This window comes from Mya arenaria, chromosome 5 (assembly GCF_026914265.1).
Source record: "Mya arenaria isolate MELC-2E11 chromosome 5, ASM2691426v1".
Classification (NCBI taxonomy): domain Eukaryota; kingdom Metazoa; phylum Mollusca; class Bivalvia; order Myida; family Myidae; genus Mya; species Mya arenaria.
The window spans coordinates 26,544,834-26,563,188 of NC_069126.1; the positions used below are offsets into that span (position 1 = coordinate 26,544,834).

General features: G+C 34.5%; 1 protein-coding gene across 7 annotated transcripts in view; it reads right to left on the reverse strand.

The window, feature by feature from the left end:
* The window catches only part of LOC128234614 (histone-lysine N-methyltransferase 2D-like), a 258,013-nt gene that overhangs the window by 161,650 nt on the left and 78,008 nt on the right, over positions 1–18,355 (reverse strand). For 6 of the 7 annotated variants that reach the window (XM_052948963.1, XM_052948960.1, XM_052948962.1 and 3 more), the window contains exons 24-28: positions 14,827–15,056; positions 9,902–10,265; positions 7,305–7,565; positions 1,653–1,907; positions 1,304–1,385 (exon numbers count right to left, since the gene is read on the reverse strand). In XM_052948963.1, the coding sequence (XP_052804923.1) occupies positions 1,304–1,385; positions 1,653–1,907; positions 7,305–7,565; positions 9,902–10,265; positions 14,827–15,056 (1,192 nt within the window). The remainder of the gene's footprint in view (positions 1–1,303; positions 1,386–1,652; positions 1,908–7,304; positions 7,566–9,901; positions 10,266–14,826; positions 15,057–18,355) is intronic. The other variant, XM_052948961.1, reaches the window with a different exon arrangement.

Below are 18,355 nucleotides of genomic sequence, written 5' to 3' on the forward strand. Positions count from 1 at the left end.
CAAGGGGCATTCAATATATAATATCACTAATGGCCTTCCGTAGAAACCATGTTGTATAAGAGCATGTGAATTTCATTGCAGATGTTTATTTAACCCACTTGTGAAATTTTGATTTAATTAGCTTAAAATTGACCAAGATAATTTTTTTTAAATGTTTCCACTCATATATGGTGGCCATGTTTGAATGCTTTCATGAAACCTGAAGAAAAGATACATTAAAGAGTTTCTTTGCAGGTATCTCCACAAGATATTTTTTAATTGTGGCGCATACCTGGTAGTTCTATGGTGACATTAAGAACTGTTATTTATTTGCTTAAATTTAAAAAGAGGGTCAATACGGCTGCAAACAGTAACCGTTCTGGTAGGCCGGTTGTTGCAACCACAAAATGAAACATTGCTGCTGTAAGAGCTATGGTAGATGAATAAGGTCAACATACTATTTCCCATATTACTAATAGTCTAGGCATTTCAGAAGGGACTGTCCATCATTTTTTTGACTGTTTGCAAGTAAAGAAGTTGTGTGCTAGATGGATCCCCCACCAGACCAAAAGGCAAGTGTTTTGATTGTAACAATTTTTTTTTTTTAAATATAATCATTTATATCCCAGTAAAATTTATCAGTTTCTGAATGGGAATGAAACTTTGGTTTAATATTTTAAGCCCCAGCAACACATAATTAACAAATAATGGCTAGTAAGTAAGGCAAGGCCAGTCATTGCAAAGATGATGATAAGCACAAGGGTTTTGTAGGCCATTTTCTTAAAATCTAACCTAATGGCCCTGTGCAAAGAAGGCACAGGCAAGTTTTACAAAAAAAGTACATCTGTTAAAAAATCCATCAAAACGAACACCCAAGTAAAGGTTTGAAAGGCATACAGTTTATTTATTACAATGCTTTAAACCACGAATGTAAAATTTTGGAGTAATTCCTAGAACACGAAAAAGTTATTCAGGTTGAACAACCAAACGCTATGCTACTGCAAATGCCTTTGGTTCTGAAAATTTTCAGTGCCTCATCTGCTTAGCAAAGGGAGTCAACTTTGAAGCATTCAGGTCGTGGAAAGCAAGACTTCGTAGTGGGAATATTTTGAAGGGTTGACATGAACAAAATTCAAATGTAGTGAACATTTTAAACATACAAGACCAGTGATAATTTATTGAATTCCCCTCATATGATACATTTGTGTTTGCTCATTAAACTTTGTGCTATTGATGCAATTCAAAATATACTGATTTGTCCATGTATAACTACAATATAAAACCCTTATAAAAAGATAGCAGTTAATTGCTAGGCATAACATACCCATATTGAGGCATAAATGGAGGGAAGTTCCTCTGGCCCATGGAAGGCTGCATTCCACCACCATGCTCACCTAGAGAAAAGCCTGCAGAAATAGTATGCTTATTATTACCAAGTCATCATTTTATCAACAAGTTCACACGTCAGAATATTTAAAAAAATAACAGCTTAAATTACAAAAAATATATGCATATTTAATATAATCCGGATGGAGAAGAAAGATCTGTTTTTGTTGTTCCATATCAATAATTTAAAAAAAATTGCAATGAAGTATGAACTTTTGTTCTTAATGACCAACCAGTCTTCATTCTCACATTGTATACGGTAATTTCTGTCAACACAGAGTATTTACCATGAGGCATAGAGTCTGGTTGATGTGGGGGTGGGTGATGCATCTGATGAGGGGAGGAGATGTGGGGATGGGGCGTCCCAGACATGGCGGGCAGGGGCCCCGGGAGGGACTGAGGCAACATGTGGGGAGATGGAACAAGCCCTGAGTCTCCCTGTGAGAGGGCAGCTGGGTGCACACTCTCCCCCTGGTCCAAAACACCCTTAAAGATATCCTCTACTGTTTTGCTATCAATAGGCTCCAGACCAGGGACATCAGCTGAAATGAAATATGAATGTAAATTATCAAGGTTATCTGTGCAGGTCACTTTGACACATAACAGCAATGTGTACCTAATTCTATGGGTTACTCAATCAAATTGGCTAAGTGCTACAAACACCCTTGTATACATCTATATCTCTTTAGGGCATGTATACGAGTTTGGGCCGACATTGCCCATTAATGAATGTACACGCATATGGCCGACTCTATCGACTACAGGATGTAAACGCATCGCCCATATTTCAAAAGGGTCATTTTAATATTTCAATTTTGCAAGTTTCTTTTTGTAAACAATATCCGGGATGTTTATTAACCCTTTAGCACATAGGCATGTGGCCAGATAACACCTCCCAGTCAATAGCCAACTTACTGATAAGCAGTCCTTATCTGTATAAGCAATTTAGGGGATTTGAAAATAAGCAGATTAATACAGCAGTATGACCTTAAAATCAATATTACTCCAAATAATTGTGGCCAAATCTTGTGAATACATTTTATATAGATAATTAAATTATCTAATAAATGGTGTCGATGAAATATTAAATTATTTTATTTCATCTGTGAATGCATTTCCAAGATGGAATTGTAACATTTCTTTGAAATGTTTCAATTGCATTAAATCAAATGGTAAAAAAATGCTGGGATCGATCTAATTTTTATTACCGCTATCATATTCAAAGCGCGAGACGCAGGAAGACTATCTGCGGGCAAATAGGTGAGAGTTGCAAATTTTGTTTGAACTATGGGAATGTGTGAAGAGCACATAGATAAAAGTGAAAAATGTGCCGAGGGGCAAATGTGCTTGTGCCCACACTGGGCGAGGAAACAAACATATTAATATCTTTTTTGGGGCGTCTTGTGTCATTTTGTTTATGTAAATGTCACTTCAATCATCGTAATCCCCCATCCCCATGTATTTAATTTACATTGCATGCCCCTTTTAATCGTTTCTAAATGTTTTTCGTTCCTTTGATTAGATTTCATACAATAGAAAAATACAATACATCAAATAAAACATTTCCTTTAATGAACATACATGTTTTGTTTAAGGAAAATAATTTGTTTACAAACAACTTCAGCAATAATTCCATTCAAGATGCACAGCTTATCACTTCAGTCGACGTATCCCCATGTATTTACAGTTACAATGCATGCCCCATTCAATCGCTTCTAAAGATATTCCGTGCTTTGATTAGATATCATACGTAATGCAAGTTTTATGAACATACACGTTTAATTGTTTAAATGATTTCATTTTTACCAATAACTTTAGCAATAATTCCTATCAAAAGACAGAGCTTATCAGATGGTCGTTTTCCCGCGGTGAGGACAAACATTTGGTCATTTAATGTATGTAGAAACTATTTTTAGAAAATCAGTCAGTTAATGTAGTTGAAACTATTTTTAGATTTAGGAAATTGTCTGTTCTAAGAATGGAAATATGATTGTGCCTTTTCAAGTATTATTGATAAATAAATGTTAATTTATGTTTAACGTAAGTATCTGTGTAGAAATAATACTAGTGCTGTTATGAAGCTTCGCACTCTTGTGGTGTTTTACAGGTTAAATCCAAACTACTTTGCTTCACCAAACGTATGCATAACTCACTGTCGTATCAGGGCATGTGTGTAAGAATAAATTGAAAGCCTTATGTCCAAAACTATGCCAAGAATACACCGGAACGAAGCTTTTACGCAAAAAATGTAAACATCTTATTAGAAAAGTATACTCCTAAAAATCATAGAATGAATAGTATTTTAATATTGTATAACAGGCAAATCATAGTATTTGAAGCATTAGCAACGCGAAACCTGGGATACAAATATTTTGACTTTCAGACAATCATTTTTGTTTCTTATCTCATAAAAGTAATATCAGAAATACACCCTACAAATAAGCATGCTTCATGGTCACACCAGGTTATGATATCAACCCTGCAGGCGATGGGACACTTGCGGTCGATAATAATTTCTAGAACATCTTGGGCTGAACTCAGAGTGAATACCAGTATGTTACCAGAGCATCTATTATTTTGACCCAGACTAATCTGATAAATATAACGATCTATAAATACTTATATTCTGCTAAAAATAAAACGCTGGAATACAGAAATACAGCACGGAAATAGCCGGACAAGCAAGAACTCATACTCGGATAATCTATTTTTATGATTACAACGTCATTCTGCTAAACTTAGTGCGCATTGAGACAAAAAAATGGGTTAAAACGACATGAATAGAAGTAGTTCTTTGGAGTTTGCGGTCTTAACCCCATTCCCGCATGATAGTGCCAAATTGTCCCTTTATCTATTCCCGTATGATTGTTCCAAATTGTCCCTTTATCGATTACCGCATGATTGTTCCAAAATGTCCCTCTATCGATTCCCGCATGATTGTTCCAAAATGTGCCATGCTTATTTACGGTCATTTATTAACATATCTGTTGCTTATTTTTTTCGCAACAAATGCATTTTTGTGTAATATAAACATCGATAATTATATAAATAATGAAAAAAGATGATGTTACTATTCAAGATTTTCGGAAAATCACGACTAAAAGAGACAGAGGTCAAACACGCCTTAAAAGTTCTCAGCGCATGCTTGACGCGTGCTTGTCTCGTTTTTTTAATGGAAAATCCCCATACACGTCACTAGCTATTTAAAACTACCAATAATTAATATCATATCAATATATCCTTTTGATCACGCGCTAATGACGTCACCTGTCATGGTTTAGAAATGTGTCAAAATGGCTGATTTACGATGTAGTAAACAAGAGTCTGGATTAAATAAACACATGTCATTTGTCACTTCTGTTTCCAAAAATGGAATGTTAATCCGGTAATAAAAATGTCCCCTTAAGTCTGTTAATAGTATTTTGTTGTGAATACACGGATAATAATAAAATTATATGTGATATGACCCAGTTTGACAGCTGTTAAAACACGTGTTCTCTCGATCTCGATAAATACACAAGAATGTTGTGGTAATTGTCCATGCATTTCAGACCTTGATTTATTGCCTTTTGTTGACAGATTTTAATTATAATATTATTACGGAATCACTAACTTTAATTTAAATAGCGATTCTGACTATTAAAAATTCGAGTTGTTCGGCTTGTTGAGGGCAATATCTAGTACGTTCCCAAAGTTTTTAAAACTGTGCCAGTAGCAGACCCAGCCTTTTATTTTGATATTTACAATTATTTTATTCAATTCATTTCAAAACAACGGACATGCCAATTTTATTTATGAGAACAATGAATCTGAAATAACATTTGTTGTTTGCCCAATTAAATTGTGTTTATTTTTTAACAATGCATGATTTCTGTGATTTGAATATTTGTTTATTGTCAAAACCTTTTTAGATTAAACTATGATCACTAGATTCGAAATTTAATACACTACAAATACTATATTCATTATTTGAATTTCTAACATTATTTTAATCAAAAGAAATTCTACAAAATATTAAAGTTGTTATGCATAGGTGTCAATGGAAATATAGTATAATATGAAATCAATTGAAACATCTTCAATTTTTCACAGGAGTTGTGTTTCTCTATAAATATTCAACCAAATAATTTAGACAACAGAATAAAAATTATACCACTGGATTGGAAATTCATTTACCTACAAACTTTATATTGAACTATAATTAATTAAACCAAAAGAAATACTAGAAAAATAAGTTTGAAATGCATAGGGGGCAATTTTTCAATATTCTCCAATAATCTCCTATGCAGTAGGGGTACTTATAGGGGCTTATTATCTATTGGCTACTGGTTATCAATGTACTGATAAGCCATGCAGTGGCAGGCCTAATATGGCTGATTTGACATGAGGGAAAGGGTTAAGACTATCCAGTCCAGAGTGTCTGTTTAACTTTATTACACCCTCATAAAATTGTTACAAAAAGAAAGCCGATAAATGTTTTTCCGGTATGAATAATGCATCTAGATTACCAAACGCTTGCATAAATGGGTTTACCAGACCTATTTTACGGCCGGAACCATGCTGGACATCTATCAGCTCCACAGAAAATTTACTCATCATTTTCTTAGCTACTTATTGTTTCTATTGTTTGTGAACAAAATATTATCTTCAAATAAGTATAATCTTTATTGATTTTAATGGTAATTAATTAAAATGGTAATGGTTAATTGAACTGACGTAATATACTTAATGATTTGCGCATCAATGAATTTGGGAGATTTTCCATACAGTACTCGGCCTTGTGGTCTTATTACATCACAATGGGATTTCACACCTGCGATTGGCAACTAATGACCTTCTCATTTTAGCAGAAGATATTTTCAAGGGAAAATCAATACCCAAAAGGTTAAACTTAACTTTTATAAACATACAGGGTACTGTTTACAAAAAGAAAGATGCAAAATTGAAATATTGAAATGACCGTATTGAAATATGTGGGCGATGCGTTTACATCCAGTAGTGGATAGGGTCAGCCTGATGCGTATACATCTGCTAATGAGCTATGTTGGCCTATCTCGTATACATGTATGTATTCGTTTCATGATAAGCACTGAGTGTGACAATATGTTTCTGGATGGCACTGAAAAGTCCTTTTATGACAATTTGTAAGATTTCTTTCTGACAGTATATCGTAAACGATAACCTGTTGAGAAAGAAAAGTTAAGTTATGCAAAAACCTTATATTGTACGGGTTTGTTCTCAAAATGTCAACACCTACAGAAAAGAATAAAGAACGTGGAAGAGTGCGAAAAAACAAACCATTATCGCATCAGTTTGTAGTATTGGTATGTTAAACAGGTCTAAAGGCAATGTGAGTTTTTCACACCTTATTGTACAACTGACAAAAAAAATTGACAGTGCCCAACTTTGCTTTTATATGCATGTTTAATTATTGTTATATTTAAAATAATATTAAATAATTTCAATAATTTAAATCGTACATCATTTTTTTAAAATTATAAATGTCTTACAATATACCATATCCCGATCTTCAACTGCCGTTTTAACCCGTATAAATTACTCGATCGATATGACGCTAGTAATTTCTACATAAAACTAAACAAACTCTTGGCCTGAAATCGACCTCAGAAAAAAAGTTCAAAAGCTTGTTACTGGTTATTAGACGCAGGCATTTTTTAACATCGAAATCTGAGGGGAAAAAGTGTGTCTAATACCCAGTAATTTACAGTAAAGTAAAACAGACACCGGGGTTGACCCAATAATTTGGCTATTGATTCTGAAGTCTTCCCTGTTTGTAAACTGTCATGCTAGGCCTATTTATTGCTTTTAGAAATTATCTTCTTGTTACAAAACTCTAGCTGCAATTTCTTAGTTTATCAACCCTTAATAGGTATATTTAAAGCAATGCTAGAAAGAAGGAACTTGATGTGTTCACTCACATAGAAGTGATGCTTCCCTGTGGTCGAGAATCTGGTCTAGAACATTCTTCTCCTCCTCCAGGTCCAAGCTCTCATGCTGACTAGCAGGGGGTGGAGCAGCTGTTGATCTTGATCCAGGGGCGGGACTGGGTCCAGGAACAGGGGCAGGGCTTGATGTACATCTCTGGGTGGGAGCCTCAGTCCCAGAGACAGGTTTCTCATCTACCACCCCTCCCTCTTCTCCAGCCTCATCATCTAGCAGCGAGCCAACATTGTTTAGACCTACAAAAGCACTCTTAATTAGAAACAGACAAGTGTACCTAGAGCAGCATAAAACACACTCCATAATTATGCAGTGGACTCTACAGTTCCAGGTCAGTAACAAAATGAACAAAAGCACTTTTTTAATAGCAAACAAGATGCCAATGCGGCATTAAAGACAAGTGATTTTTTGACAATGCTATTTTGCAAACCTAGGATTTGAGCTAGTGACCTAATATTTTTAACCAAAAAGACCCATATTTATACTTATCGGAGATATCGTTCATACAAATAACCCGATCAATAGAAACTATTCCATTTGTGTGAGGAAAAATAAACATTTTATAAATACATCAGCTTTTCCAATAAGATCTGTCCCAGAGACCTACCTAGTTTTTGACCCTAGATGACACACTTTAAATTCTAAGATTTAATTTACACAAATATCTTTAAAGTTAGTTAAAATCTAATTTTTTAAAAAATATGGGTAGATATGAAATTCATGATTAAGATGTGTGTTTATAAAATAGCAATTGACTTTAGTTGTTGACTGATATTGATAGGTAAACCGTTTGGTAAGCATTTTTTTTATGACTTCGAGAAAATATTTCCTAAAATTTGACCTAGTGACCTAGTTTTTGATCTGAGGTGACTCATATTCACAAATGTTTAAGACAACATGTAGACAAATATTCTGACCAAGTTTCATAAAGATTTGACAAACATTTATGAATTTTTATGACCATGGAATTCTTTCTCCTAATATTTGACCTTGTGACCTAGATTTTGACCGGGGATGGCCCATATAGAAGAACTTTCAAGATATTATGCGGACAAATATTCCGACCAAGTTTCATAAAGATTTGACAAAAATTGTTGAATTTATGACATGGAAAGATTTTCCTAAGATTTGACCTAGTGACCTACAATTTGACCCGGGATGACCGATATAAAAAAATATGCAAGATATAATGCAGACAACAATTCATGTTTCATCAAGATTTGATAAAAATTGTTGAATTTATTACCGTGAAATATTTCTTCAAAAGATCTGACCTCGTGACCTACTTTTTTACCCGAGATGACTCATGTTAAAATATATTCAAGATAACATGCCGAAAAATAGTTTGACCAAGTTTGATAATCATTGGATAAAAACTCTCGATTTTATTACATAAAATGAAAACTTTTAGTGCAGAATTGTTAACGCCCACCTGCCCAACCAATCACCCGCCCAATTTTCGCCATTTTATAACCGTAATTTTTCTATGAAAAATCCAGCTAAAAATCAAATATTATTTAAGATGACTCATTTCCTCTCTTATTAAATGTAACTGGATGAAATATATTATATGATTTGTACATTAAAATATTTCTGAGTCTTGTCAGCTCAGGGAAATCAATTTTTGAACGACATGTACGACTTCACTAAACAAGAGCCTCTTTAATAGGGTTCCTCAGAAGTAACAGACAATATCATATATAGGAACAATATCAATTTCTATTTTAAGAAACAGCCTCCTATTCTAATACAAACATCATTTCATTACCCTCTTTCAGTGAATCAATTAGTGCATTTTAATGAGATGAAACCATCTTAAAAATTTTTTTTAGCGATGGTCCCCAAAACTTTTTAACGCCTGGGACATCTGTTATTCAAAATCTCAATGCCATAGTGCTTGAAAATCATATTGCGTCATGATCTGGATCCAGGGGCACTAGAATGTTCATAGGTGAAAAATTTCCAGAAGCAAGAAATAGGTCTGCTATGATCAAGATCCTGGGACACTGACATCTGGAAGAGTACCACTTAAAGAACATTTCTGTGAAGTTAGGTTGAAATTGTCCCAGTTGCAAGAGAACTTGCTTGAAGGAAAATGTTGACAATTGATGACGGACAGATGATGGACAAACACCTAATCAAATACGAATAAGTATAACAACAAATGCAATGTGACAAATCAGGTTTTCATTCATTGACAGGCTATGTACTTCAAAATATCAGAGAAAATCTAGGGCTTTCTTAGTACTTTTTTACACTTCTTAACGAATTTTAGCAAAGTTAAAAAAAGAGAGGATTTTTTAGGAATTTAAGGGCCCCTGGAATACCTGGTACTTTCTTTAAAATCTATTCTTATTGTTTGCATCAAGATAAATTGCATGATCTGCAACTCACATGATACAACCCTTAAGTCAATAGAATAGTATAAAATTCCTTATACATTCTGACAAAATACTCGCATGATATAAGGTAATCAATAATCAAATTGTATCATTAATAATCTAATGATATTTGATCAAGTTACATGTATCCATATACATTCAGGAAAACAAATATTCAAGTTAATTATACCAACCAGATTCCAGTTCATGATCCAAGTTTTTGTTATCCAGAGTGTCCTCAATCATCCTAATGAAACTCTCATCAATATCAAAGTTGTCAACATCATCAGGTAGCTGAATGTCTTCTACATGAGCCTCTAACGTTGATTCCTGCCCTGCAGGTGTCCCACTACCTTGCTCAGACGAAGGTTTCGGTAATTCTGCTAGTTGTTTCTTGATCTGGCTAGATATTTCTATGGAGCTCTCTTCTCGCACATCTACACTTGTGAACAGTTTGACTGGAACTGTCTGCTTATCCTCCTCCTGGTCCAGGATACGAACACCCTCTTTTACGGCCTCACGGCTCCTCATGAGAATATCACTCCCAAAGAAAGCTTCCTGTAAGCACAAAGCATATACAAAAAAGTATGTTTGTCAAACAATATGCCCCCCATGCCCTTGAACTTTCGACTAGATGACCTCTAAAATCAATAGGGGCCATCTACTGGTCAGGCCCAGCCCCCATGTCCAGCTTGATGACCATAGGTCCTGGCATGGTTGAGTTAGCACTTGGACAACCTCTGACAACCTTTTCACGTTTAAGGTCCCTGTGACCATTGACACGATGACCCCTAAAACCAATACTATGGCTCAGGCCAAACATTCATGTCCAGTTTGATGACCATAGGTCCAGGATTTGTCGAGTTATCACCTGGACAAGCTTTGGTCTACCGGCTGTCGGACAGACTGACCGACATGTGCAAAGCAATATACCCCCTCTTCTTCGAAAGGGGGCATAATAATGATGAAATATGTGCCTATCAAAAGCTTTAAAAAAAGTAAAATTACAATTACATTAAAGGTTTAAGTTTCAGGTTATTTTTAGGCATAGTAACCTTGACCCTAGGGACGTCAAATGCAATCCCATGGAAGTCTGCCATAAACACTTCCTACTTACCAAGTTTGGTTACCATACGTCTACCCTAACTTAAATTATTCAGTACCAACAAATATTCTTTTTTTAGCAACAGTGACCTTGACTCTAAGGGCCAAAACGCAATCCCATGAAAGGTATCCATTAATTCTTCCTATATACAAAGTTTGGTCACTACACACATGCCATATTTTCTGGAGACTATTCAGGGGGATTTGTTCAGAAAGGCTGAAAATTCAGGGGGATTTTAGAAGTATTCTGGGGGACTTTTTAGCAGGTTTAAGTTGGCGAAGTATTTTTAGACGCGAAAGTACCAAAAAAATGTATTCATATATATTTTGCTATAAAATCCTCTAACTTTTTCATTATACAGAATTACTTTATGTCATGATTTATCATATTCTTATGATACACTGTCATGTCATACTGAAATACTGTAAATTAAGTTTAACTTCCTCCAAAGTCTAAAAAAATCTGCTTAATACTATCAGCTATGATGACGTTCAGACACTAAGAGAATGGAATGAAAATTATTAATTTCTTTCTTTTCCAAAATAGTAATATTTCTTTGCCTTTGATCATTACTTCAAATAAATTGATCAATTGTTGTAAGGTTTCCTTTTGGCATTTATAAAACCTTTTTTAAACAGTCATTTCACCCTTGCGGAGTTGTTTCTTGACAGTCAATTTTTTTTTGTTTATTTTAAATTCCGGGGGATTTTTATATCCTGCCGGGAGGCCGGGGGATGGATTGAAATTCCGGGGGATTTTTCCACCCAACGGGGAATATGGCATGTATGTCACTAAAAGAGAAACCTTACTCAAATTATTTCATACCATAGGCGAGTTTGATGCCGCCCTCCCATCCGAACATGATGTACATTATACTAATAACCAGGTTTCCCTTTTTTTATAAATATCAAGAGCTGTCACAGAGACAGCGCGCTTGTCTATTCAGCCGCTTTTCAGTGTAAGGATTGAAAAGTTTTGGCGAAACATGCATGGATCACTGTTAGATTAGATTTCAATGCAATACATGATGTGCTGAGATATTAACATAAATGTATAGACATGGAACATTTTAACCAGAATTTTTTAGTTTAATAATAAAGGGCCATTATTTGCAAAATACAGTTATCTAACTTGGTTATTCAATTACATTGGGTGGTTGAATACCATGGAATAAAGTCTCAATACAATACATCAAGTAAATGCTGAGATATTATCCTATGTGTTTAGAATTAGTCGCATAATAAAGGGGCAAAAATTATTTAATATGGAAGATAGAGTTATCATACTTGATAAAAGAAGAAGGTTAAATGGTTTGGAGCATGTGTGTAAAGTTTCAATGCAATACATGATGTATTCGTGGGGTATTGACTTAAAAGTGGTAACAAGCAGAACCTTAAATAGAATTTCTATGTCTAAATCAAAGCGCTGAAAGCGCTGAGGAACGGTGGCCCCGAGAGAGTAAGCAATTTATTCAAATGATGACAGGAATTTCAGAAACAAATGGATAGGAACACACAGGGAAGTTGAAAGGTGGGGTTCATATGTTTCACAACAACGTACGAGTTGACAGGCTTCAATTGTATTAGGTGTGATATATACATATAGAACATATATATACAGTGTAAGATAAAAATAATGTATGTAGAATATGTTTGAACATTTTAGGGTTGGGACGTTTGTTATTTTGAAGTAGTTGAAAGGGAAATACAGATACACAAGTTGATATGAAATGTTTGTCATTGTATATTTTCATGTATGCATAATATGGTCATTTTTTAAAACTCATCCAGGCATGTAGGCTAAAAGATGTTAATATTGTTCCTAAGGGATAGGTTTCACAATGAAAATGAACATCACGTTAATTTAGAACAAGAGCTGTCATAGAGACAGCGGGCTCGACTATTCCGCCGCTGTTCAGTGTAATGGTTGAAAATGTTTGGCGAAACATGCATGGATCACTGTTAGATAAGATTTCAATGCAATTCATGGTGAGATATTAACATAAATGTGGTTACATGGAAAATTTCAACCAGAATGTTTAAGTCTAATAATAAAGGGCAATTATTTGCAAAATACAGTTATATATCTTGGTTATTCAATGACATTGAGTGGTTGAATAACATTCTATTAAGTCTCAATGCAATACATCCAGTAGTTGCTGAGAAATTTACCTATGTGTGCTTACACGCAAAACCTTAACCAGAATTTTTATGTTGAATAATAAAGGGCAACTATTTGCATTAAAAGAAACTAAAGCTATCTTACATGGGGAAGTTCGATGGTTGAGTACAATTGTATGAGTCTCAATGCAATACCTCAAGAAGTTTATGAGATATAAACCTATGTGTGCTTGCACGCAAAACCCCAGAATTTCTAAGTCAAATAATAAAGGTCTATTATTTGCATTAAATGCAAAATACAGTTATCTTACTTGGTAAATTAAGTAGGTTGGATGGTTGAGTACCATTGTATCAAGTATCAATGCAATACCTCAAGTAGTTGCTGAGATATTAACCTATGTGTGCTTGCACGCAAAACCTTAACCAGAATTTCAAAGTTGAATAATAAAGGGCAATTATTTGCATTAAATGCAAACAAGAGTTTTCTAACTTGGTTAATTAAGTAGGTTGGATGGTTGAGTACCATTGTATCAAGTATCAATGCAATACCTCAAGTAGTTGCTGAGATATTAACCTATGTGTGCTTGCACGCAAAACCTTAACCAGAATTTCTAAGTCGAATAATAAAGGCCTATTATTTGCATTAAATGCAAATTATAGTTTTCTAACTTGGTTAACCCTATCCCGCATGATTGTGCCAAATTGCCCCTTTATCTATTCCCGCATGATGTGTTCCAAATTGGTAAGATATTAATCTATATGTGCTTACATGCAAAACCTTGATCAGAATTTCTCAGTCAAATAATAAAGGGGAAAAATTTATATTATATGCAAGATAGAGTTATCTAACTTGATTAATTAAGAAGGTTGAATGGCTGAGAGCCCTTGTATAAAGTCTCAATGCATACATCAAGTAGTTGCTGTCCGCCCGGTTAGCTCAATCGGTAGAGAGTTGGACTCTGAATCGGACAACCCGGGTTCGGTTCCCGGGCGGGCCAGGTCACTTCTGTTGTGATTGGTTATGAAATCCTTTCTACGACCATTTGCACTGTACCACTGCCCATGGCATGTACAGAAGTTGTCAGTTCCTTGCAGAGGTGAAGGCACCTAGCACTGGTTCTGCCCAGGATAGGTGTGCGGTGGTCGAACTGTCACTCTGGGACCCTTCAATGTGCTCACGCCGGGACCCGGAGTATAAACTACTAACACCACCACCACCAAGTAGTTGCTGAGATATTAACCTGAGATATTAACCTATGTGTGCTTACATGCAAAACATAAACCAGAATTTCTAATAATAAAGGCACATAATTTGCATTATATTCTAAACAGTGATACCTTACTTCATTAATTTAGTAGGTTGGATAGTTGGGAATACATATCTTAAGTTTCAATGCAATACATGATGTATTTGCTCAGATATTGACTTAAATGTGGTTACATGCAAAACCTTAACCAAAAATTCTAAGCCGAATAATAAAGGGCAATTATTTTGCATTAAATGCAAACTAGAGTTATATAACTTGATTAATTAAGTAGGTTGGATGCCTGAGTACCATTGTATAAAGACTCAATGCAATACATCAAGAAGTTGATATACCTATGTGTGCTTACATGAAAAACCTTAATCAAAATTTCTAAGTCAAATAATAAAGGCCCATAATTTGCATTAAATGCAAACTAGAGTTATCTAACATTAAGTATGTTGGATAGTTGGGAATACATATCTAAAGATTCAATGCAATACATGATGCATTTGCTGAGATAATGACCTAAAGGTGCTTACATGCAAAACCTTAACCAAGTTGTGACGCAGACGCCAGCGCTTGGGTGAGTAGTATAGCTCTCCTTATTCTTCGAATAGTCGAGCTAAAGAGGTAATTCCTGTAAGTACCTGCATATACGAAGGAAAGCTCTCTGTGAGTACACTTTTTCTGCGCCCAGGTCCATTTCTCCTCACCCACTTCCTGGGTCGGTCCTCCTCTGTGGGCCCGGGGGTTAGGCCGTCCTCCACCTCCAAGCTTGCCAGCCCCACAACCCCAGCCTTCTCACCCTCTCCCGGACCACCATCGCCCCGACCTCGACCGTAGTTCTTACGCTTCGTCACTATAAAACCTCCAATACCTGTACACAAGTAACTGCACATGTTAGCAAATATGATTATACAGTGAAACAGGTATTATTTAACAAATAAATCTCTCAAGTCTGTTGATATGTGATATCCAATTCTATGTTTTGAAGAAGAGGGCCATGACGGCCCTGCAACGCCTACCTGAGATATGTGAGGAAAAACACAGCGTATATACAATTGTTCGGTAGAACAACCAATTAACATGAAGTGCATCATTTACAGGGGTTGTCAGTCTGTACATTTTTCTTTTTATGTTCATGCATTAGTCTATAAAGGATTGATAATGGCTATGCAACATGTACAATCAGAGCAAGAGATTGATAGCTGCCTGTCATGATTTAGTAATGGGAGGGGGCTGATTTTGTAATATCTCTTAAATAATATTTCTATGGTGACTGCAACCAGTCTGGAATTGAATTGAATCTAGGACTTTCAGCTTTATAATCTGTGGTAAGTAGGTTGTCTGTTATATATTTGAAGGACAGGAAACGAGGTGTGGTGGTGAACAATGTTGTGATATCAGTTAAGCAGCGTAACTTCGAAGGACAACAACAGCATATAAATTCATGATTTGGGCAACATTTTATTTTAAGTAAGTGCAGTATCAAATCATCATAAATGTGCAGGTTTATATTTATAGCATTCCTGTACACTAAAGCGATGATGCAATGCATACAACACTCTGGTTATATCCCCTGATTCTGAGAGCTAAAAGTGAAATTTCAGGCATCAGAGAAGCCTCGCCATTTACTATTTATAGATTTGCTTATTGCCTATAGCCAATGAAAAAGAGTCTTACAAACACAATCTAAATTAGGAATACTTTAAAATTTATCCTGACAACATAAGTCCAGCTTTTCGTTCTTCCTGTATGATGGTTTTGACATGATTAAACTGGCACATTTGCAGCATATTTTGTTCTCCATTTTTGTTTACATCTTCAATCTGTTTGAAATCCAATATGGCGGCGATGATAAAATTTTGCCATACATGACCAACAATTAGGCTCATACAGAATCCATAATTATTACGCTCTACAGTTTTCAATGGAAAATGTAATATATTTAAACTGGTGTAGCATGTTTATTTATGGTTCCAGGGATACCCATATGAAAACATGTCTCCTTTTATTTAATACATTTTTAATGTTAATGTGATATTTACATATTGGTCCTTTTTAAGGTTTTATTTGATAATTCCCACTACACATACATGCCATATCCCCCGGCGGGGGAAAAAATCCCCAGGAATTTCGATCCATCCCCCGGTCTCCCGGCGGGAGATAAAAATCCCCGGGAATTTATATAATAAATTTTTTTTTTTTTTTTTTTTTTTTTTTTTAAATTTTACATCAGGCAATAATGACAAAGTAAGTGAAACCACAGTATGTGAGTGAAACCGAATGTAAAGAAACAACTAACAACTCCACAAGGGTGAAATGCCAAAAGGAAACTTTTACAACAAGTGATCAATTAATTTGTAGTAATGATCAAAGGCAAAGAAATATTACTATTTTGGAAGGTAGAAATTAATAATATTTATTCTATTCTCTTATTGTCTGAAAGTCATTAAGCTGATAGAATTAAGCACAATTTTTTTAAAAGACTTTGAAGGAAGGTAAATTTAATTTAATTGTCTCGAAAACATATTTTTGCCATGACATATTTTGTTCTGCAAGTGCATAACAGTATGACATGACAGTGTATCATAAGAATATGATAAATCATGACATAAAATAATTCTGTATAATGAAAAAGTTAAGAGGTTTTCAAAGCAAACTATATGTAAATACATTTTTTCGTACTTGCGTCTAAAAATACTTTAAAATTTCGCCAGCTTAGACCTGCTAAAAAATTCCCCCTGAATACAACCCAAATCCCCCTGAATTTTCAGCCTTTTGGACAAATCCCCCTGAATGGTCTCCAGAAAATATGGCATGTATGACTACATCAGAAAAAAGGGACAGATAGATGGTTTTGATCTCTCAATATTTAACATATTTCCAATTATCTTATTAATTTAATTCCTTGGAAATTGAAAGTACAGAATACCTTTTTAATAATGCACTTTCCGTTTAAAAATAATTTATGTCAATCTTAGTCACTTTTTACATTTTTGAAAAAAGATCGCCTCTGAATGTAAAATTCCATTGTATTTGAATGTGTAATTTTGGTTTTATGGGCACTCCAGGCAAACTATATGATATTGGTCCATCATTAGGAAGTTGAGAGTAATATAATTATGATAACCACAATAGTTGTTCAGACCAATTATAGAAGTTTTCATAAGTTAATATCTTTGCTAGTTTATAATTTGGAGATCAACCTGTTTCCTTTTCATATAAAGTATATATTTCAAGAAATGGAACTTGATTGGATATTTCTTCAATATAAAAATATATGTTTGATTATCCTAAGTACCGGTAATTGTGAACAATTAATTGTGTCAACATCAAGATACTGTATTATACTGTGTATAGGACACAACTATTTGCCCCTGAATTCCATGAAAGAAATTCTTGCATCCTATCTATAGTATTGGGCTTCTGACCTTTTCTGGCGGAATTTGCTTGAAAAGAGAAATAAATGGAAGAAAACATGTTTGTATACATTCTTAACTTCACAGTTCTCATCAATTGACAGATTTATTATATCGGCAGTGTAAATTCAGGTACGGTTGGTTAGCATCACTCAGGTGAATCTAAATAAACATAGTTCATTATTTTGTAGTTTTGATATTGTATAGATTTAACGTAATATGATTCTGTATAAAATTGCATATTGTGAACTGGCATAATTGTGCAATGTCAATGTGTTAAGGTGTGAAAAACGCACTCTGTCTTTTGCATTATACCACATGTTTGTAATATCTAGCTGAAGGTGTTGACATGTTGATAACTTTTATTTACAATAAACGGCTGGTGTTTTTACTGTTGATGGAGAGCAACATCGGAATTGTTATGATACTTATTATTATTTTATTATTAATGTTCATATGCTGTACTATTTAATAACCTTTACCATTTTCATGATTAAATAAATTTCATCACAACAAAAATGGCATCTGCTTATTTTGACATTTTTCACTGCTCCTATCTACGGAGTGCTTATCATTAAAAAATAACAGCTCATGAACTGGGTTAGATTTATCAATCTGAAACCTCTGATGAATTAGAATGAGTTAAACAGGGGAAACTGCTATATTATGATAACAATATGAATGTAAGTTCGGATGAAACTGATTCTTATCAAATGATATGAATATTTGAAAAATGATCTTTTTTATGTAATGT